Source organism: Poecilia reticulata, linkage group LG8 (genome assembly GCF_000633615.1).
Source record: "Poecilia reticulata strain Guanapo linkage group LG8, Guppy_female_1.0+MT, whole genome shotgun sequence".
In the NCBI taxonomy this organism is placed as follows: domain Eukaryota; kingdom Metazoa; phylum Chordata; class Actinopteri; order Cyprinodontiformes; family Poeciliidae; genus Poecilia; species Poecilia reticulata.
The window spans coordinates 20129463-20152983 of record NC_024338.1 but is presented as its reverse complement, the minus strand read 5'-3'; the positions used below and the strand labels follow the sequence as shown (position 1 = coordinate 20152983).

The 23521-nt window shown below is 44.9% G+C and overlaps 1 protein-coding gene across 15 annotated transcripts in view; it reads right to left on the bottom strand.

Moving 5' to 3' along the window:
• Positions 1–23521, bottom strand: part of rbfox3a (RNA binding fox-1 homolog 3a) — a 553126-nt gene that overhangs the window by 31880 nt on the left and 497725 nt on the right. For 11 of the 15 annotated variants that reach the window (XM_017306231.1, XM_017306224.1, XM_017306225.1 and 8 more), the window contains 3 exons: positions 19525–19827; positions 9445–9591; positions 2863–2916 (listed from right to left, as the gene is read on the bottom strand). In XM_017306231.1, the coding sequence (XP_017161720.1) occupies positions 2863–2916; positions 9445–9591; positions 19525–19827 (504 nt within the window). The remainder of the gene's footprint in view (positions 1–2862; positions 2917–9444; positions 9592–19524; positions 19828–23521) is intronic. The other 4 variants (XM_017306232.1, XM_017306229.1, XM_017306226.1 and 1 more) reach the window with 3 other exon arrangements.

The following is a 23521-nucleotide window of genomic DNA, read 5'->3' as shown; positions in this document are numbered from 1 at the left end:
CCCAGTAACTCCCAGTAGCTCCCAGTAGCCCCCAGTAACTCCCAGTAGCTCCCAGTAGCCCCCAGTAGCTCCCAGTAGCCCCCAGTAACCCCCAGCTATGAATGGGAATCAATAGTATTGGTGACTCAGCTGTCGGCGTTCTGAATGAGAGCCGTGGAGCTTCTTCTACACTCTATTAAAGGAACAGCTGGATGAGCCGCTCACGCCGCCGCAGGCCTCACCTGTCCTGACTGATGCCGCCCGCAGCAACGCCTCGCTGCAGCGGCCATTTTTCCCGCCTCTCCTGCTCAGCCAGTGTTTGGGATTGATGCGATCCGTGTCGGGGTTAAGTTCGGTCACCGGCCGCTTATTATGGATGAGTTTTAAAGTGCGTGATGGACGCATTGCCCGACACTTCGCCTCCCGGTTGGAGCTTTGTTTACTTGAAACTACAGCAGCTCCATGTTTGGGGAAAAATGCTGAGCTGCTTCTTATTTAAATAAATCTGCATATTTGTGACCTTTTTATGAAGACTAACAACCGGGGTGGGAACCAGCGAGCGCGGGGCCGAGCGCCGCATAAAGAGGGGAAGCCAGAAAGTGCTGAGAAAGGTAGTCGCACATTGTTAGTTTTGGTCTTATTATTGGATTTTTTTTATTTATAACCAGAAGAAATGCAAAATAAGGCCAACTTCATCCTTCATGTGGCTCCTTTAGATTAATTTATTCAACATATGGACACATGATGTCCTACTTGTGAGGAACAGCCTAGATATGTTCAATATTGATAAATTATATTTATTTGGTTGTGTAACGATTGCTTGAAGCTGGACGCCCCCGTTTATTCAGGCGCATCTAAATAAATTAAAATATCATTAAAAAGTTAATTTGAGTCACTAAATCTAATTATGCAGATTTAAGAATGTATTTGTGGATGATTGTAGCTAACAGAAAATTGGAATATTAAATCAAACTGATTTAAAAAGAATGATTTTAATCCAGAAATGTGTCCCTACTGAACAGCATCGGTTCTTGGTCTGGGCTCCTTTTGCATAAATTACTGCATCAATGCGGGGTAGCACGGAGATCAGCCTCAGCTGCTCAGGAAGTCCAGGTTGCTATGACAACAGCTTATAGATTCTCTACAGGGTTCAGGTCACACCAGTTTCAATCCAGTTCAATCAAAGAAAACTTTATTAATCCCAGAGGGAATTACATTTTTCATCCACACGACAACTGAAGCAACTTTCTACCGTTAGCAAAATGCTAAAGCTCATCAGGAGATCCAAATCCGTTTGGGTTTTATTGCAACCTACATCACACTTTCTCATAGCAGCCATAGCAGCCAGTCCACTTCAATTTTTTCACCTGAGAAAAATCAGATTTGCGCCCATATGGGATATTCAATCATATCTTATTGATCCAAATCCAAATTTCATGTCATCGATGTGAGATGTGCATCATGGTTCTGCTGCAGAAGAAGCCAGACGCCGTAAATCTGGACGTAAACGACGGCTGAGGACGGATTTGTCTGACTCCACATCCAAACTGACCTGTGTACAGACGTCAGGCTGCTGCTGTTGGCTGGACTTTATTCATTTTTTTAGTCTTGTTCTGATTTGGTGATGATTCTGTCGGTTCTGACTTTATCCGATCTTAGCCGACGGCGGCCATTATCACCGCCGTAAACGGAGCGCCGCGGCGGGACGTCTACGTTCTTCTTCTGCGCATGCGGGCCGCCGTTCACAGAAGTCCGACTGCAGTCGCATTTAATCAGTAGCATGAACGGCCGCGCAAAAAATATCGGATCAGAAGTGAGCATCGAGAGATGCTGTGTGAGTGTCGCCTCAACTTCACCCGCCATTGTTACAAGAACAAAAATCTCTTTTTTAAAATCTAAAACCACCTAAAATGTTGATTTTTCCCCCCCAAACTCAATAATTAACTAAGCATGAACTATTTTAATTTAATGTTAATTGAAAGCCAAACAGAAAGCTGATAGTTTTGGGTTCTTGATGAAAACTGAAAAATAATTTTCTCTATTTGTAGCAATAAAAACATGATCAATAAAGGTCAACAGTCACTTGAAAACACTTGTTATATTTAGTCAAATGTTAATACAGCAATTAAAAGCAGATTTGAGTTGAATAAAATGTACTTTAAAAAATACACTGCAAAAACACAAAATATTAGCAAGTATTTTTGATCTAGTTTGTAATGCAAAATGTCCTGGTGCACTGAAAAATAAGTTTTCAGCAAGATAAATGAGTTTGTTTTTAGTAATTAATTAAATAATCCAGATTAAAAAGGACCAGTTTCAGTTTATTTCACTTGTAACACCTGTCAAATTCATTCTTGAACTGTAGACAGGGGCCACAAATGGCCCACCAACCCCACCCCAGACTAAGCAAAACATTACGACCAGGTCATGAAGGTTTCATGTCTTTGCTCAAACCTGGGAAACCGTTTTCAGTTCTTCTAAAATCTCATCTGGTTCTCATGCATCTTCTCGTCAGCTGGATGTTTTAAAGTCCTACGTTTCCTCACAAAGCGAATATCTGAATAACATGAAGCCGTCTGAATGAGTGGTCAGGTTTGGAGCAGGTTCCTCTCCATCTGCTGGTGGATTAGGCGAAATGTGAAACGGCTCAATGATAAATTGATTGACAGGACTAATGATTCACAACTAGTGAGAGAGCTGCACCAGACAACAAAACAAGAGGGAGGGAGGGAGCCGGAGAGCGAGGGGCCGGCTGCATCCGGCTCTCCAGGACCGGGCTTAGAGACGGCTACTCTCCGCCAATGTACACACCACACTAATGCCGTCATTAGGAAACAGAAGAAGTACATGGTAATGAAGCAGCTGGCGTTCTAGTTCACTTACCTTGGATCCTCGCTCATTAAAGATAATCTCCACATCTAAAATCTTTCCAAATTGCTGCGGAGAGAAAAGAAAGACAGAAGAGCAGAGACGGAGTCAGAAAGCTTGGCTGGCTGCGAATTCAGGAGGAGGAAGGCTGGAGAGAGAAAAACCATTAGGGCGATATGGAAATGTTACTTTTGTGGGGAAATGGTGGTCAATTTGCATTTGTTAGCTGAGCAAACAGTTGTTGAAGGTTGTTGGCGAGAACTCATCGCCGCTGCTTTAATGCGTCTGGATTCGTATCAATGAAACGAGACGTTTGTAGAAATGCTTGATCTCTGATAATTTCTCAGCGTTTCTGATCAGAGTTTGTTTATTTCCGACGCCGTTTTGATGTCTTCACCCTGGAAAAACTTCCTGCTGCCTCGCGCCTCCTCCCCGGTCCGCTCTGTTGTGCGGCCAGCAGAACCTCAGGGCCCGTCCCCGGGGGTTACCGCGCTCCAGCCTTTCGATTTAACAGGCCTGCCTTCGGATCATTAGAAAACAGAGGAATGAAAGTAAACTGTAAGTTCCTCTAATGAGTGGAGCGAGTGCGACTTTTAATTGCTGTCTACAATGGCCGTATTATTTCATTAAAAGTAATTACCCTGTCAAGCGGTCCGCGTCGCCTTCATTTCAGCACAACAGGGAAGAAATGGGCCTTCCATGTGGTCGGCGCTCAATGGGAATGGATGGATCGTTTGACTGAGCCGCTAATAGGGGTTAGGAGGAGCTGGCTATTATCCGGCTGCAGACAGTGGAGTGGGCTTGAGGAGCAGAAAAACTTCTGCTTCCTGCTCCTTTTCAGGGCGACGCACCGCGTCTCCGCTCCTGTCCGCACATCTGTCTGCTGCGGCGCTCAGCTCCACTGACTCAAACAGGGAGCGCAGGCATTTATATCCCAGCGTGACGCCCCCTTTCTCGCCCGAGAAGACGATGCTTCCCCCACGCTACGTGCAGATGCTAATTGTTTTAACCGAGTGTAATGGGCTTGTGGCGTCGATTAATTAGTTTCAGAGGAAGTCGTCTTTGTGGATTTCCACATGGTGCTGGGGACTGTTCGCTGCTCACCACTGATCTCACTCCNCGCTGCTCACCACTGATCTCACTCCTATCCCCACACACACACACACACACACACACACACACACACACACACACACACACACACACAGGGATAAACAGCTGCATCAGCAGCAGCGATAAACAATAGCTTCAATGGGAGGAGTCTCCAGGGGGAGAGACTGATGTCATCTACAGCGTGGGACTGCAGCTCCATCCATCCACAGAGCAGCTTTGAGTTCAGCGACCACACCGGCGCTTCCTCACGTTTCAGTCCATTTATCACCCAACGTCTGAACGCTCACGCGTTTCACACCAGCTTTTAATCTGCACTTCCATGAGTCGACGCAGACACGGTTCATTCAGGGGCTTCAAGTCCTTCAAAATGCTTCAATTTCAGTTTATAAGGTGCTTAATGTTCAAAGTGCAGTTTTGTAATAAAGTGCAATCTAATGATGGATTCTCCCAAAATCGACTGATCTCTGTTGTTACAGTTGAAACCAGATATTTTCAAACTATAAAAAGACAAACAGTCGGACTAATCGCTTCTTGTTTCAGGTTAGTTAGAAACATCTAAATTTACTAAATGCCAGAAAACTTGAGAACTTTTTCCTTGTAACTTCCTGGACTTAATTTGTTCTTCTTTGTTTGGATTGTTTCAGTGTAATGATTATTATTCCTAAATAACTTATTGATCTGTGTAATTAGAATAAAGGTTGAAATTGGAGGATTTTGTTTTTTCGTTTTCTCAGAGCAGTCTGGTGTTTAGGACATTTTAAAACATTTTTGTTATATTTTAGTCTACATTGTACTGTAAAATGTAGAATACCATCATGAGATATTTTTAATAACAGTAATAAATAAAAATAGTGAACTGAAACTGTCTGCTTTAGTTCATTTGTTTTGTTTTTATGTCTGAAAAAGTGTAAAACTTCACTGTTAAAATGTGAGAAATGTTGGAACCGTGAGCAGAAAACAGGACAGTGACCACCGACTGAAAGGAAGAATAAACACAACAACACTTTTAAAGTGCAATAACGTTTCAAACATTTTCATGGCAACTTATTATTGTCTTCATTCATTATGTCTTCTGACAGTAATGGAACAAAATGTTATGATTTGGAAAGTCTCTTACACACCTGACTGGTCTGAGAGCAAAACACAGATTTAACAAAAAAAATCCCAGATTTTAATACCTTTACCTTTTTAATTACACAGATCAGTAACTCATTGAGCTTTTAGGAATAATAAGTACTTATTTCATTTAGGTAAATTATCTTCCTGGTCAAATTAAAAGCTTAAATACAATATAAATAACCACTTAACCTTCTTTTCTCTTAAATTTGGTGGTAACTTAATGTGTGTTAGACAAACCTCTTCATTTGAGCCGTTTGAAACTTCCTGGTTTGTGAGCGACTAGCTAAACACGGTTAGCTTCGTGCTCAGAGTGGTTTTCTTACATGAAAAGGAGCAAACCAGCTAAATAAACCCCTAACCCTTTAAAACTCTTAAATTTGTTTCTAAAATTAAGGCCCTAAAATGTTTTCAGTTTATTTAATAAAATGTAAGTTTGCCTTAAAGTTTGTTGTGGCAGGAGTATTTAATCTTGTACATTCTCATAAATGTTGTTTTTTCCTCACTGGATTTTCTGACGTGTGACTTGGAGACAAACGTCTTCAGTTTGTTCTGTGACCTGAGACATTTGAGGCTCCTGCTGCCCAGCTGTTAACATGTCTTTGCTAGCTAGCTAGCTAGCTAGTTAGCGTTTGTTTGCGTCTATCATAGGTAAGCGCGGATTTATCGCCAAGTTTTTGTCAGCGGCTCATTTCTGTTGAAACCCACACGAGGCTGGAGGGAAAAATGTTTAAAGCTCAGCACTATGTGGGTTAATATCGGATTTATTTAGTGATTTCACAGTAAGAACAGAGGAGAAAACCAAACTAGCCAACAACTGACAGACTTGCAGTGAATACCTTACAAGTTAAGATGGTTAATATTCATTTACTTCATAAGTAAGCTTAGTAAAATATAATCATAATGAAGAAGGTATGTGTCTAATTGTTAGTAAACATGGAATAAATAAACCATCAGGTAGCATATATGAAAAAACTGGTTAGCATCTAAACTGTTGTACATTTTAAATTTGCTCTGGTTTCAGGGGGTTTGTCGTTTAGGACAGAGGTAAAAATCATGTGGGCTGAATTTCGGTAAAGTTGGTGATTTGATCCAATCACCAGAAGTTCTGGGTCAGTTTCAAAGCTGTTTCCAACTTTCGTAAACTCGCCAAAAATAGAAACTAAGGCTGAACTGACATGAACAGAATCTGAGAATCTAACTCAGTACTTCAGTACGTCCAACATGGTGGCTCAACGTGATGAGATGACTTCAGCTGCAAAGCGTCAACATTTAGAGTCCAGATCTCATGTCTCTGAAACGACTTCAACAAATGGCAAAATGATCACTTTCCAATTTTAGGTTTTTAGACAGAGTATTAGTTTCCACTTTACTAAAAAACTGCAGACACTTTGAAGGACTTTATACAAGGTGTGAGTGGTGCAAACTTCAACCTTTATCACGGTAATCTGTGGGAGTAACAAGAACTATTTATTACTTCTTTTCAGGTAACTTTATGTCTCGACTGTCGCAGCAGTTACAGCCCCACAAACAAACATTTCCATTTATAATCCAGTCACATAAAGACACGCAGTAACTGGATTTTATCACATTTATTGGTATTTTTAAATAAATGCAGGAGCATTTAAAAGAACCCTGCTTAATTATTTACTATATAAAATGTTGCAATAGTTCAGTCATGGATCAATATGCTGTGTTATATTTAGGTCTGTCATAGTAACAAACTGTGTTGGACAGTAAATTGTCCCAGAAGTTATTGTGATAAATGATAACATTGTTGTTTTCAGACCATTTTATGGCTTAAAAATACAACAATAGATTCTGAAGGATCAATAAACTTTCAACACTGGAACTGGAAGACATTTTAAATATACAAAATAAATAAAACAACAGAAACAATAAATAAAATTAATTATAAAGTCTGTAAACAAAACTGGAGATTTTTATCATCCAGGTTTTGGTAGAAAGATAAAAACAATAAAACATGCAAATGGAAATTATTGAGTTTGTTTTAATTTATCATGCGATTAATTGATTTATTGCTTACTGACTGGCCTAGTTATATTATAGTGCAACTGATTTTGTAATAAATGTTTTTTATTCATTGTTTGCTGATCCAAATAAATAACTGCATCAAAGTCATGGTAAATGATGACACGATCAATTCAGCACTTTCTTGACAAAGCGCTTGCATGTTTCTGTTTTTTCCTGTTAATAAGCCGAGGTTGTAAACCGAGAGCGATGTGGACCAAACAGGATCCACCTTTGATTATCCCGGACGTCTCAGCGCTGCTCAGAGCGCCGTAATGAGGCGGCAGTGGCCTGCGTGTCGGGGGCTCAGCGGGACGGTGGGACGGGGGCGGGGGTCTGATTGCTCTGGGGAACGCTGCGAGAGCCTCGCATCCACCCAGAGAAGCGCTGCTGAAGAAGCGGCGCTCACAAATGAGGGCACCCTCGAGCGGCGCAGCGTGGGCTCCGCGCGGCGCTCGCTGGAGTGTTTTCATTTCCCGCGCACTTACCAGCTCTCAGAGATCACAGTTTCTAATTACTGATTAGCGTCCGCTGCGGATGCCCTAATGAGACCTTCATTCAGCGCCTCGTTAAAGGCTCACAGGTCCCTCAACCCGGCAGCGCGCGGGGGGCATCCCGGGCCCTCCCGTCTCGTTCCGGGTACCTCGGAGCCTGCGCGGCGGCGGCGGCGCCTCCTCCGTCTTCCCGTCTGCGGGCTTCACTCATGCGTAGCGGTAATGGCGTATTGAGCCGGTGGCGCTCCAGAAGCCATTAGAGCTGGAGGAATGAGGCTTTGCACACACTGATCACACAAAGGCCCCATTGTGGAGGCCGTGTCAGAGGGTGGAGCGGACCCGCTATCTCTACGCCAAGCTCCAACCAAGACAATCAATCCCACAATCCTCCACCTCGCCAACCAGCGCCAGCACCGGGAAGGAGAGGGCAACATGTGATTGAGGGAGGCTGGGTGGGCTGCAATCAATTTTCCATCATATATCTGCATGCAGCGGCCAGGCACACAAAGCCTCCGAGCTAATTACGCCGGTGATTTGGATTCCACACGACCTGCACCAGCGCCGGGAACAATAAAGCCAACAATCAGAGAGAGAAAGCAGCCATGTTGTGTGCAATTTATAAAGCCACAGCTAGGGCTCTCTGGTAATTAATATCATCAGCTCAATGTTGTCTTCATAACGGCTAAAATTAACGCCTCTGGCTGCTAATGGTCCAATTAGCGCCTAACATTTGAAGTACATTTCTGGCCATCGTCTCCTTTCAGATCCATTATTGTTATTGAATCCGGTTGGCTTCGTATCGAAGCTTGTGCGAGACACAAAGGTGAGCCGCTGAGCCAGCGCGTTAATTGGCCGGGAGACGATGAAGATCCGTCAGATCCGGGTGTTCAAACTCGATCGGACGCGAGCCGCTGACGGCGGGCGGGTTGGGGATCGGCGGCAGGTTTCATCGCTCAGCCGCCGCCTCCCTGGTGTCTGACCCACAGAGTTCAGGAGCTGATTGTGACTGATTGAGCTGTTTATCACCTGCGAAATCTTCCAAGCCACTCTTTTCTCCCCAGACAACACAGTAATCAATGCATTAACTAGATGACAGCTGCAGCAAAGCCTCCAGTTACTGTTTGTGCTTTCCTGTACTTTACAGACGACGCGATCATTTCCTGTTAGTGGAGACGTAGCGAACTGGAACATCCTGTGAGCAGCTGAGTCAGTCGAGTCACTGGCTGCGTTTCCATTATGAATGTTAGCAAAACTTTGTTGCGGAAACAGAATTAAAATCACACGTTTGGTAAGTCATTAAAAAATAAACCTCATCATCCTTCAGCTGCTTCCTGGTTGCTGATCACGTGACTGAAACGTCTTACGATCAACACGTCACGCTCAATGAAATCAAAATATGGAGAATTATCTTTGCATGAAGCTGCAGACCGGAAGGAACTTTAAAAGGTGTTTAAAAATGTCTGAAACGTTCACAGGCTTCAGATAAACATTTTATGTCTCTATTGTTTTTACCGTCTTATGATTTCAACATAAAACATGTTTGTTGGTTTTGGTCAAGTGTGCAGCTGGATCTTTGTTCCAATTAGTTCCTAATAATCCACCTGGTTGAATAGAAAATGAAAAATCACTTGTGATGTGACACAAAGTGTTTCCGTTGGACTTTCAATATTGCCAAAAAATCTAGTTTTTGTTGAATAACGAGTCTTTTCGAAATTGCCGTGTTTCCATTCAGCAAATTTATTTTCAAAATGTCAAAATGCCTAATTATACAACCAGTGGAAACAGGTCAGTGTGTGAGCGGTGCTGCTGTGCCAGTAGGAATACGTTTCCTGGAGCTACTCACCCCGAACATTTGCCTCAAATCTGGGTCCCGGAAGCGGAAGGGAATGTTGGAGACATGTAACCTTTTTGGCTGCTGCTTCTCTGAAGAGTCTGAGTGCTGGAGCTGGAGCTGCTGAGAACCCTCTGTTTGCGTCACGTCATCTGTCTGCTGGAGGGAAACAAGCAGAAAGACACAAGCTGCTCATTAGCTGCTGCTGCTGCTGCGGCGGCGGCGAACTGTACCTCCTGGTCCTGCACAACGAGAGGCAGCGGGGCGGGAGGGAGGGAGGCCCGGCTGACTAACTTAACTCCACATCTGCCATTTTTCAATCTACTCAGAAAGCCTGAGCGATAAACAGCCGATGACTTATAGTGTCAAACCTGAGGTTGTGCATTACAAATCCACTTATTAATCTCTTGCACTTAGCTCCTGAGCAACAGGGAAGATTGAAGGCGCTGACAAAAAGGCGTGGATATAGATCCCACAGAGCCCTGACATGTCTAGACTAAAGACACATTATTGGTGACGTTTGCACACAGCCATCAGAGTGCGAGGCCCAGAGCCCTCAGCGTTGTTGTTTCCATCATTATGCGAATGCGACGCTGACATTTCTGTATAAATGATGTGTCTGATGTCAATGACAAATTCCACTTGTTTCTCAGTGTGACACCGGTGATGGATTTCAGCGAGCCTGCTGCTGGCTTGTCTCTTTAGATGGACCTTGTTTTATTTTCCGTGGACAAAAAGCTCATTGGTCAAACGCAGAGTTTATCCTCTGTCTCCTGCTCCGCAGGGGCTAAAAGTTTTCCATTAGATGGGATCATTTTCTCTCTTTCAGGGAAGAAAATGACAAATATCGATACGAGTGTGGAGCCAAATGGTAATTAGCTGAGACCTGGCAGGTAAAACTGCTCACTAATGAGTTTTTTTGAGGGGGGAGGAATATTTTAATAAAACCTGAGACAGTTATTGCTTAACTTTAGGTCTTTACATCCAATGTTGCCTATAAGTCTGATCTGGACCTTTATAATTCGATAACATTTGTATCTTTTTAAACAAAACATAAAAAACATCCGTCACCAACAGTGAAACCATCATCAAAATGTGTAAAAGTCAAAGTTATTCTCCAGTTTCCTAAACCCAAAATAAACCAGTTTAATTTCAGATCATATCCATTATTCTCATGTTTTTGTATTAAACTAATCAAAAACCCATCAGATCTGTTGCATATGAACCTGTTTGCCATCCCTCCGTCAGCCCTGCACCATATGGTATACGATACATTTATATATATATATATATATATATATATATGTATAAAGGTTTTTTAGTCTGTAACTGGATCAGAATCAGATTCTGTTTATTTTGTCTGGTTCTGGCTGGATCTCTCCTCTGGGCTGCTTGGGATGGATTTTTCTGCATTTTTGTTGTTGGATGGGGAAAAAGTCAATATGCAAGAGGAATAAATGTGGAAAAACATGAAAACTTAAAAAAAGTGTTTTATTTATCAGAATACGGCTTAATGGTGTTTTATTCATCTGTTCATTCTAATGTTTTTATTGTTTTATGTAGCTTCTAGATTGCTGTGTGTTTTTCACTCATGCTGGAAATGAAGGCGGAGAAATCAGAGAAAAAGTCAGATTTTAAACTTTAGTGGTTGAATGAAGAGCTGCACATTTGAGAGAGCGACGTAATTACGGCCTTGACCACTAGAGGTCACTCATCAGGAGAAGATGAAGTTTGTTTTGGGGGTTTTTTGCTCATAGTTTCAGTTTCATAATAGCAAACAAATGAATAAAACCAACAGGACTGAAGCCTGATTTAGTGCCGGTGGCGGTGGGGGGTGAGGGGTGTGGGGGGGTTAAATAAAGAAACAGGCCGAGGAGGGAGGGGGGCTGAGGAACCAGGCAGTGGAAGTGGCAGATATTGAGCACAAAAGCTGTTTGAATGTGATATGTAAACTGCAAGGTCTCCTGGGAAGCGCTCTCTGAGCCCGACACACACACACACACACACACACTCCGACACACACAATCTGATGGCGATGCAGCGGTGAAAAGAGAGGAGGTTGTTGCCCGAGTCCAAACGGTTGAAATGACTCGGAGAGCCGAGGCTGCAGGCCTCTCTTAGTGATACATGCCCACCATTTAGGAAATGGGCTCGGGATTTATTCATTATAATTCATCATCACAGTATTATCATTATCATCATGATCGTAATGATGATCGCCTTTATTATTCTCATTATCATAATCACAATCTCCACTGTAATGGCCGTCATTTATTTGGTTTTTATGGCCCATTCCGAGACGGTGACATACATTGTTAGCGGTGACAGTTGTTTGATTCAAGGTCCCGCTCCGCCTGGCCCGCGGCCGTCCAGGTAGCTCCACCTGAGCCGCCGCGCCGCACCGCGCCGCCGCCGTCCGGCGCCACGGATCGGTGACAGAGAGGGACGAGCGCAGAGCCGTGTCCTCGCGCGCTGGAGGTTAATAGCCTGAGCGGCCATGTTGGGCCCAGGGGTGACACGTTGCAGACAGATGCTGGACCGCGGAGGGTGACAAGGTATCGGAGCCCCTCGGGTCAATCTGTTTCATCGGTCACACATGACACACTCGACCTTTAGCGTATGTTGCCGGGCCGCGGCGCTCCGCTGTCCTCCAGCTCTGTCTGTCGGGCTTTTTATCACGCGTGTTTGCAGACATCCAGATTAACTTTCAGCCGGCGCGCAGACAGGCCAGCAGCCCGCTGACATCAGGGCCAAGCACACATTCTGGGAACACAAACGCTGAATTGCTGACTCCGAGCACCTCAGACTGCAAACTACTAACTCAATAACTTCGAGTGTCACCGAGATCCGGGAATGCTGCCTGCGCGCCGCTGCTCCCGAGGCTCCAACCTGCCTGCCTGCTTGTGAAACGGCGCTGTAGCAGTGGAAAATAATTACCTCTGTATTACCATAGGAGGCCACCTTCAGTGGCACTTTACTGTCCCGACAGCTGCTGTCACAGGGAGGAGGAGGCGGGATGCAAAACACACCGTCACCGCCAAAGCCAGCAAAGCTAAGAGTGAGAGAGCTGTCAACTCCTGCAGCTCTCTGGCTTCCTGTTCAGTCATTTCTCTAAAAGACTCCCTTGCTGTTATTTGCAAATCGCCTGCAAAGTGCTCTGCTCAGCACTTTCCCCCTCCTCGCAGAGTGGCATTACAAGAGCATAATTGAAACTATCTGATTGGAATGCTGCCAAGCAGGTAGATTACATCCGATTAAATAGGAGCCGGGGTGGGGGGCTTTGGAGTCTTCGCTCACAAGAATTATAATGCCCAAGCCTTAATTCATTACCCTCCTCTTCCGGTTTGTTTTCTCTCTCTAAAGGAGCTGCAGATATAAGCCCTCCATCACCTGGAGGAGCGGCTGGTGACCCGGCTCAGCCGCCGTCGCTCCTGCACAGGAGGCAGAGCGTTCAGGATCCACCTGCACTAAAAACCACGACCCGGTTCGATTCCTGGGATTTCTGATAGGTTTTTGTTAAAATTCTTGTTATTTCAATGCAAAGTGTTAACGTTGATCCTGCTTGAGTCGCATCAGAGTTTTATTATCCAAGCTGACTAATTTAAACCACTGGAGGGCCACAAAATTCACTCAATTAAGAATGCAAAAATTATTTTATTTTGATTTTTTTAAATGATTTTCTTAGATTTACCTGCTCAATAATGAACAAAATCTTTATGAAATCTGTATATCATTACTTCAGAAATATCAGAAATATTTTCTTGAGGTCAGGGGCCGAACAAAATCATTTCATGGGCGACAAATGGCCCCTGAACCACACTTTGGACCCCCAGGCTTACGTGGAGTCACTAAGGTCAGCCAAATGCAAAGGACCGGTTTCTGTCAGGCAGATTAACTGTTAACAGGAAGGCCTGCAGTGAATGCTAATGCTAGTTAGCATGACCATCGATGACAGTTATTCTGTAACGATAAATCACTTCTCCTCCATTAGTACATCGAGTAGCGCATACATAAAGTGATTGACAGCACTAAGACCTTCCTCCTGTCTCTGATTGGTTGTTTCTGACCACATGGTTTATTTCTGCAGATGGCACTACGGCTACAGGGAGGAACAGTTTTAGGAGATGTGTGAAGAACACAGTTTTATCAAACTTCAGTTCTCCCCTTCGGATTCGTTTGACATGTCGACCCGGTGGAAGTACAACAGGTCCAGTTCAACCTGAATTTGGTTAGTGGGAAAAGAACAAACTTTCCAGGTCCGTAGGAAACTTCTATGGATATATATCTATACTGTGGCACAATAGAGCAAGAGAAAACCTGCAAACAACAGGAGGGGATGAATTTGCCTTTCCTGAGGCTGAGAAATACCACAGTTTTCATTTTTATTTATTATTTCACATTCAGAGGCAGCACTCACTGTGCAGACCGGCAAAATGAATGGCGCTCCTGCGAGCCTCAGAGCCTTCATGCGTGGGACTTTGGTCTGTAAATTTTGGGGTTTTAAATTTAGTTTTAGAGCCCAGAGTCGCTGCTGCGGCCTCGAGCTCAGAAATCATTCAGTAAAAATGGCCGCGCCGTGTTTACATCGGCCCAAACCCGAACAGGAGCCGTAAAACTCCAAACATCAGAGAGCCAATCGATCTCCTGCTGCAGTGCTGTCTGAATATTAACACAACGATGCTGAGGAGCAGCTTATTCTTGATGAATTAGGATGTCGGCAAAATGTTTATTTCAAAATGCTAAAGTCAGAGAATCTTTACATTATTTATTTCTGGTCATTTTGGCTTCCAGCTAATGAATTATGATCTGAGAACATTAGAATATTATATCTGATCAATAAAAAACTGAATTTTAACCCAGACATGTTATGATATGGTCATGTAATGTCCGAATGGAAATGATGCCAGCCGATACACCGATTCACCAATACACCGACATACTGATGCATCGATACACCGATAAACCAATATAGCGATGCACTGATGCGCCAATACGCCGATGATTATTTTACATGTGCCGCTCAGTGGGCCAACATTTCTGAAATAGACTCAGTTTTTCAGAGGAATCTGGGTTTTCATTTGCAGTAAGCCAGAATCATCAATTTAGGATTAATAATTAGATTTGAGTATTTTGTAACCAACTTCTTCTTTCGCAACATGTAACATAAACGGAGTAGCGTCAGATTTTAGCGGTTGGAGGATTTCTCTCTTCTCTTTGGTAACAGACCTCGCGTCATTTCTCCAGCTAGCGCTAGCATAACACGTTTGTTTTGGTTGTTTTTACCCAGAATGCCCTGCACTGTAGTCCACTTCCTGCTTCAGGTGTGAATGCACCCTTAAATTAACGCATTTATATCTGGAGATCATCTTGCTGTACATTTACATTTCTGCTCTGGTTTTGGAAATGTGCAGCAGGACAGATCCACTCTTCCTCCTGGTTTACTGCTAGTTTCGGACTGTTTGAGACGTGGAAGCAGGTATTGTGATAATTTAAACTATTAAATCATCTGAGAGTTTGAATCTCCTCCCTCTCCTGCAGATCGCCGTCAGCACAGCCTCTGAAAGCGACACCCTGCCGGCGTCTCCATGCTTTAAACGCGGCTCGCCAGAGACCAGAGCGCGTGTGTGAGTGTTTGCGTGTGCTCGTCCATGTTTTCTGCATGCTCCTGCGAGTGTGTGTGTGTGTCTATGTTATCACAGTCCCCCAGAATACCCTTTGGAAAGTCTTCATGCCGCTGACACGGGCTGTGAAAAATCTGGAAATGAGTGCTGCCCTAATGCCACTGCCTTAATTTGTTATCTGAAAAGAGAATGATTACTCATGAAATTCAACCAAACCTCAGACTATTTGAGCCGAGCCAGATAACGAGCTCGCTCCCCGGCAGCCCTCTGCTACTCTCGTCTCCAAGGATTTGGAGAAAAGTTCGGCGCTGCCTCTCTTCCTCAAGTCGCCTGCTTTCAAGTCAGCTTGTTTGAACACGATGCCGGCCTGCAGACCGGGCGGCGGACAGCGCCACCTTCCTGGTAGAGACGCAGAGGCTCCCTACGCCTCATTAAAACACACACACACTCTGCTCTCTGTGGGGAATTGACACAGAATCCATACGTTTCGCTGAATTCTCACTCACTTGACTCTTTTTAAGTCTTTAAGTCAAGAAGATGTGCAGAGCAAAGCGTCGTGGCGGGGTGGAGGAGCTGAGCGCAGCAGAGTCGAGCCAGCAGAGGGGGGATCTGCTCCTTCAATCTGTGTTTCTGCAGGGTGCCCTAATCAAAGGCACCCGGGCCCGTCTGCGGCACCCAGAGCAAACCGGCTGGGCCCGTCATTAAAGGCAGCCAACGCAGCAGTGGGCGACACTACACCAGCGGCCCCCGAGGATTAGGCTCTGTGTTTACACCCCACTAATCTCATCCCTCTGTCCTCCCCGAGAAGAGACGGCTGGATGCGGGGAGAGGAGATGGAGGGGAGCGGGGAGAGCCAGGCGAGCTCTCATCTCTCCACGGCGACCATCTCTGGGCTTTTTCTCACAGCGGGCGAACAGATGAAATGAAATCAAATGCGAAACGGAGAGAGAAGGGAGACAGGGAGGCATCGAGCGGAGGAGTGGTGTTCAGTGTCAGAGAGGGGGAGGAAGACGAAGGAGGAAGAGGAGGAGGGTGAGCCTCCTGCCAAGTCCCCCTCCCCCTCCCCACTTTAAACTCTCCTGCATGTCAGCCATTACTGTAAGTGCAGGATATAACTGTGGAGCAGTTGGAGAGCGTCACACAAATCTTCAAATCAAACATTGCTACATTACAAGGCGATGATAATGCGCCGCTGCTCGGCTTGTGCTGCCTAAGCACTTTTTCTGCTGCCAAATATTCATGGCTGTGCAGTAATTGTGAGGCCGGGAAAATGGAAGTGTTAGCAACGTTCTTTATGAGCGACCTGGATCCCTCTCAGGGGGGCTGCGACCTCGCCGTGACCCCCAGCGCCACCGCAGGAGAAGAAGAGCCCTCCTCCTTTCATCTCTAACCACCTTTTATAAACATTAGAGCCACGCGAGTCGTCTTCGCTTTTATCCGAAACTCTGGATGTAAATCCCGAGTCGAGGGATTTGACTCTGAGGCGGCAGACAGCAGGAAGGCGACTTTCACGCTCAGACTGATCCGACTGGACAGCAGCTGGAGTAAAAGGCATCTCCGCCGTGCCGCTTTCACCGAGGGCAGAGAGGGTGAAGGGCGTGTCGCTCCGACAGAGAGACCAACTCTTTCCTGTCAGATAAAATCTGATCAGCTCTGCCTCTGCATCTTCAGACATCTCAGGATCTGAACTTCCCTCCCAAACCGCTAAACATCAAGCGGTGCCTCCAGTTTTCACAGTAATTTACGCAAAATCAACAGATCCTGGCATTTCTTACACCAAAACTCAATTGCAAGTTTATTGGAAATTAATTGTCAGACATTGGGCTGAAGTGATGCTAACTCCCACCTGCAGGTGGCAGCATTTCTTACATCTACTACACTGCTGACAGGTAACGAAAAGTTACATTTACTGTCACACAAAAGTTAAAATATCGCAAAACTCCTTGCAAAAATTTCTGAAGTAGCGTCACAAAAATCAGAAAAACAATCAGGAAATGTTGGAGCGACTGAAGATCTGAATACAGGGTGAGGGTTAACCCTCTGCAGCCATTTCTCACACGCAAACATCCTTCAGGTTTCCAGAGAGCTACGGTTAGGACGGAAATGTTCCAGCATCAGCAGGCTGTCCACATATGTGGACACACTGAGCACACAGCTTGAGTAGATGGGCTACAGCAGCAGACGACCTCTTTCAGAACAGGAAACTAAGGCAGCAGTTTAGCCACCAAAATCCAACAACAACCGACTGGAGGAATGTTGACTGACGTGATTTCAGCTGAAGCGTTCAGACGGTGGAGGACGGCAGAAACACGAGGACTGAAACCAACGGTTGTTTTACTGATCAATATTTCTGACGATTAATCAGATAAAAACATTGATTCCATCTCCAGATATTTCATTTAACTACTGGGGCGTTTTTTAAATACAATAATAGAAATACATTGAAATAAAAAATATTCAGTTCTTTTTAAAAATAATAAAATAAACATTTTGTTGTTGAAAATGAAGTTGCATTTCTTTAGCGAACTCTTTAGAAATCCTTCTAAAATCAAAAGCTCAGCCCTTTCTGCTTATCAATGCCATCGATCATTTTTGGGATTAAAAGCTTAATTATTGGACAGCAAAAGAAGCTTAATAGGTGATTTTTTTCATTTGAAGTTGAACCGGATGAAGCTAAACTTGAGTTCTGTGTTGAACAGACAAAGGTTTATTTTTTCATCTTAAATGTAAAACGTACAAATTAATTTCTGTTCTGAAAATGTCTTCCTTTGAGCAAAATGCCTGTTTTTGACTCGGTGTGTTCCAGTTAGCAGTTAATCGATAACTAAACGAGTTGATGACGGTTCAACCCTCTAAAGCTTGGATCCAGGTGATTTAATGGTGCTGGAGATGTTTTCTTTGTGCCAACAATACCAACCAAACATCATTTAAATGCCACAGCCTGTAAACCAATGAAGAGTCTCTGGGATGTGGTTATTTATGGTTCGTAATGTGAATATTTGGATGTTTTGTTCAAGTCATGGGAGATTTTTACAGGCTGTGGTGGGCGTATTCTGGGCCGGCTGCGTCTGCTTCGAGCACAAAACCCGCAATTCTCTGAGGCAACGTGCAGAACTTCCACATGCAACTAATGTTGACATAATAAAGCTACAATATGGTGGGCAGTGCAGACAATTAAAAATGCACATTACTGTAGTGCAGATGGGGCCACATGTGCAAGTTAAATTATGCAGAAAATAATTTTCTAAAGTCTCCTGAAACAATCTGTTTGCACACCTTGTTTAAAGTCATGTACAAACACGTAAAAGGTTGATTTATGTGGAGTTTAATTAAAGCTAAAGGCTGAATGCAGCTGAAACCCAGGACCCTTTTTAGGGACAACATGTTCTGGAGTTTAGTTCATCTGGATGCTTCCTGTTCTGTTTGCTAAGCAGCTTCACTTCTAACCCACAGCTGGTCTGGGCTTGTTTTGCTTTCAAAATGGCTGCAGCTACTAAAGAGCGCTCAGTCATTCCTGCTCAGGCTGGAGGCGCATCTCAGATCAGCTACACCATCATCGGAAAGTTCATTCACTGGTCCTTCAGTGCAGAAGAGAAACATATTCATCCTGAAGGAGCCCAGATGTCAGATGGACACACTGTTCATCAGCATTCCTGGATTAAAGCTGCAGAATGTAACTTTGAAAATAATCAGTTTTTTACTTATTTATTCTATTTGTTAAAACTTTCACCATGTTGTGACAGTTTGAGACATTTAATCTGTGAAAAAATCCATCTCATGCTGCCGTATGCAGAAATGCACAGCTCAAATCAGGCAATCAGTCTGGAGGAGGGTCTTAGCGCTGTCAATCAACCTCATGTACTCGCTGCTAAATGTGCTAATGGCAGAGAAAAACTTAGCGTTACAGGTAAACCGTTTATCCGCCGTAATCTGTGGTTATGCTAACTAGCATTAGCATTCACAACAGGCTAATGCTAATGCTAATGCTGCAGCACCGGGCAAGACTGTGACTGACAGCGCTAAGTCCCGCCTCCTGGCTCTCATTGGTTGTTTATCACAGAGAGAAAACAGGGGAGATGATTTTTTCAGATTATCTGTCTCAATGGCAGCTTCAACAAATATGTACAAAAATATATTTTTATAAAAGTTACTGGCTGCAGCTTTACATATTAATATTCACATTTTCTGAGAAACTAAATTTGTAGCTTTTTATTTGTTGTAAGCTAGCATCATCCAAATGATCAGATGTGTGTGTGTGTGTGACTTTCTGAACTGAATATATATTTTTCCGATGATTTGTATTTACTGCGATGCACCTCCAAAGTTTCTGGAACCAAACTTTCCCTGCAGACAGAGATGCAGCTAATTCATGAAATTTCACAACAACATTTCTCATCTTTTGCTAGTTGCACAAAAAAAGAATCACAGTTAATCAGTTAATGAAGTATAAAATAAGAAGAATATATTTTACTTGCTGACAGCGTGTTGAGAACAGTGTTTGCAGGTGATGCAGGGCACTGACCGGTGCGGTCGTGGTGGCGGTGATGGCGGGCGTGCTGTTGTCAGTGCCGGCCGGCTCGCTGTGCGTCTGTGTGGGCGTGTACAGGGTCATGGCGTGCTCAGGCACCCGGCTCTGCCCGGTGTAGTCCTGCGTCGGGAGCGGGTGCGGCGCCGCAAACTCTGCAGGGATGCCATTCTGTGGGGGAGGCGGGTACTGGGCGGGGGTGTAGGGCTGGGCCATCGCTTCAGGAGGGTTGGTGGCCTCTTGGTTACCCTGCGAGACACACAGCGAGAAGGCAGAGGAAGTTAAAGCTACAGCGCGTCGCCGGGCTGGTGTGAGCAGCATGAAAGGCGTCCGGGTTCCCTCCTGAGACTCAAAGGGCAACCGGGGAGAGTTGTCCTGCCAAGTTCAGAGCCGAGAGGAAACAGCCATCATATCACGTCTCAGCTCACATTAGAGGAACCCTTGATCATCGCTAATGAACAAAGTTTACATTGTAGAGCGTGGCTCACAGTTAGAGGGCCAAGAGTCAGGGGGAATCTCAAAGCACAAGAGGAAAGATCAATTAATTGATCAAATTTTGATTAAGCTCTTTGATTTCAGTGACAGGTCTGTTAAACGAGCAGCTGCTCCCTCAACGAAATTCTCTTTAATACTTCCAGCAGGAAACTGCTGCCCGCTCTGCCAGCGCTCGCTGGCCGGCTCGGCTCGGCTCGGCCCGGCTCGGCTCGGCCTGGCTCGGCCCGGCTCGGTCCGGCCTGGCTCGGCCCGGTCCGGCTCGGCTCGGCCCGGCTCGGTCCGGCCTGGCTCGGCTCGGCCTGGCTCGGCCTGGCTCGGCCCGGCTCAGTTTAAAAAACTGAGTTGTTTTTCCCAACCGGTACCAAACACTGTTAAGCTGGACATGATGACAAACAAACAAGCAAAAACATGTTAGAAAGGAGGAAAGACAAGAAAAATATCTTGAAACCATCACTGCTCCCAACAAACCAGTATTTTTTCAAGACAATATAAATTTTACATAAACTATTACTTTTAATCTGAGTATGCTATTTTTAATAACTGTTCTTGTGGTACGTTTGGCCTTCCTGTACAGTTATTCCTACATGTTTCTGTATCTTTGTCTCACATTTACCTTAACTTTCTCCACCGAGACAAAAACAGATATTTCTCCTTTATTCTCTAAGGATCCATTAGTATCTACACTCATCTAATAGCGTAGATGGTTTCTCATGTAAATATTTTTACTTTGACATCCAAAATGTCTCAGAATCAGCGATATGTTCAAATAGTTTTTACTTTTGTTTTTAAGCAGATTGTGGCTTCATATCAGTTTAATCGGAACCAGACCCTGTTAACAAAGTGCTGATTAGATTATGATTTAATGTTTTTTCTCTTTCTTGAGTGAGAAACTTTCATTAAAAACCAACGTTTAGCCCCTAAAGCTGCCTTGCAGCGGCTCCCATATGCTGCCAGAGCTCCCAGTATGGGGCATCTGCACCGCATGTTTTTCTTACCCCCCCCTGTCTCCGCTCCTGACTTCAGTGATAGATGGGCCTTCGCACCGAAGCGGTTTCACAGCCCCTTTGTCTCGTGTGGATGCTTGGGATGATGAGCTGCAGAAATAATGGACTTTTCTGGCTGGTGCACATTGTTAAACTCGGTAATGGCTGGACTACAGAAGTGCGTGTCTTATTGTTGCGAAGCACTAGTCTCTGAGAATCCGGCCTAATGAGCAGAACAGTGAGATCAGTGCTGCTGGAGCGGATATCCATCCCGGCATTAAAAACACGGAGGGAAAAGGTGAGACAATAACACCACAATCCAATAACACCCCCTGCAAATACCCTCAATCACATTTAAAGATACAGATCATGCGAGCGCAACGCATAACTCTTTTGAAAAGGGAGGAGGAGGAAACGCCGCAGCCAGAAGTGAGGCTTTATGAGTGGCAAAAAAACAATAACGGTAAACAGATAGAGAAGTTTCTGTCTGGTTCTTTACAAGCCGGCTGCGGATGGTGAGATAGTAGATAAATGGGTTTTATTCCTCTCCGTTTCATTTTGCTGCAGTGGTTTCTGGCCTCTGCCTGCAGATTTCCAGAGAAAGCTCGATCTGGGCAGGAGGCTTTAATGAGAGGAAGCTGAGCAACACTCTGCTGTAAATGTAGTGGAAATAATTCTGCTCTGACGTGTTGGCAAACAAAGCTCGGCCTAAACTGTGCGCTGCCAATTAACGAAATGCTCCATTATCTAAATGAAAAAAGAGCGGAGCCTTGAGAGGAGCTGACCAGCCTCCTGCTGGAGGAGCCGACCCAAACACCCCCTCCTCCCGCCTTTTATTACTCTGGATTTCCATCTCCTCTGTCTCTCCCTCAGTCCTCCTCCCCCTCCTTCCCTTTTATGCTCATCTCTTCCTCCCTCCTCTCTTTTTATGCAGAAACTTTTTTAATCTCTACCCCTGTGCTCCACTTTTTCTCTGCCTCCAGTCATGGCATTATATAACACACTTGCAGTGCAGGGCATCCTAATTCAAGGAAGCTCTTGATGTTGGCAAATTTCAACTTCTAAGCGCCCATTTTAAAAGGAGAATGGGGTTTGCTACCTCAAAAAAAAAGAGGATGCACCTCCCGGTAGGAGAGCTCAAAGTACCACCGGATCCTGTGTCCTGCTTTAAAGCGGCCAGCCGTCAACACATCAGCAGTCCGGCGGAGGCAGAGCGCGCTCAGCAGCCCCGGAAACAAGACGACGCTGCTGCTGCGTTTGTACATCAAACACGGCTCACGTCATTAAACAGATCAAAGCTGCAGGTATTTCTTTTATTTAGTCGCTGTCAACACACATGCCCATAAACGCCGTCAGTGTTTTTAAGAGTTTACAGAGAAAAACCGGCGTCCACTTGAGCTACAGCTGCAAACAACCTCACACGTCTTCGGAGGTTTGGTATCCAGGCTGGGATAATCGGATCTATAAACACGGTTTCCATGCAACGTCATCCTGCGTAGCGTTGAGCTTTCCTCTGAGGTTATGATGGAGCTGTGGAAGCATCACATTCATCTTCTCATTGATGCCGCTCTGTGTCTGCCAGGCGAACAGGTGAGCTGCACCACCAGCTGATCAATAAAGCAAGAAAAATAATGATCTGCGCGCTGGAAAGAAAATGAAATCCCAGAAATATTGTTCTTCTTGTCGGCCATTAATAACAATTAGAAGGCCGTCAAGCGGAGTGGCGCATGAAGGAGTCACAGCTGAACAAAACCAAATGATCTTCATCCTAAACTGTTTGGATAAGCAGCTGGTAATGAGAGTCAAGGCCAGCCCGACCTGAACGTCTGAATAAACACTTTGTACCGACTGACAGAATCTTCCTGTCCAGAACTGAAACTCTTTATTTCCCTAAAAACTCGGCAGTTTTTCCCAGCTTTGTTCTTTCTTCTTTCATCACGGCGACGCTTCCAGCTCTGCTTTCTTGTTTGTTTTATCCTGGTTTATTTGTTTGGCTATAGGTGAGTTTAGAGTCAGATGTAAGTGTTTGTTACTCATCGTGGCTCAACTTCAGCTCCAGTTGCTCCGTGTGTGTCAGGAACGGACTCGTTTAGCTCTCGTCGGTCCGGTCCTTGGAAAAGTGCAACAAGGACCGAGAGCAAGTGGCACGAAAGCAGCATCGCCGCCTGCAGCTGCGCATCAGAGGAGGAACTCTGCTACAGCGCTGCAGCGCCGTGTCGCTGCCGTTTCAAAGGGCAGCAAGGCAAAAGCAAGGAGGCGGAGAGTACAGGCCTCATTAGTGAAACACAAAGTAACACTGCCTCTCGTATGATCTTCGCCTTCCTCTGATGTATGTGACAAACGAGTTATTCAACTGGAAATGGACTGGGAGAAGAAAAGAGGCCCATGCAAATCAGGCGAGCTGCACTCGTCCCAGAGCGCCACACGCCCTTTTCTCTGGGCCGAGCCGGCCCGCCAAACATCCT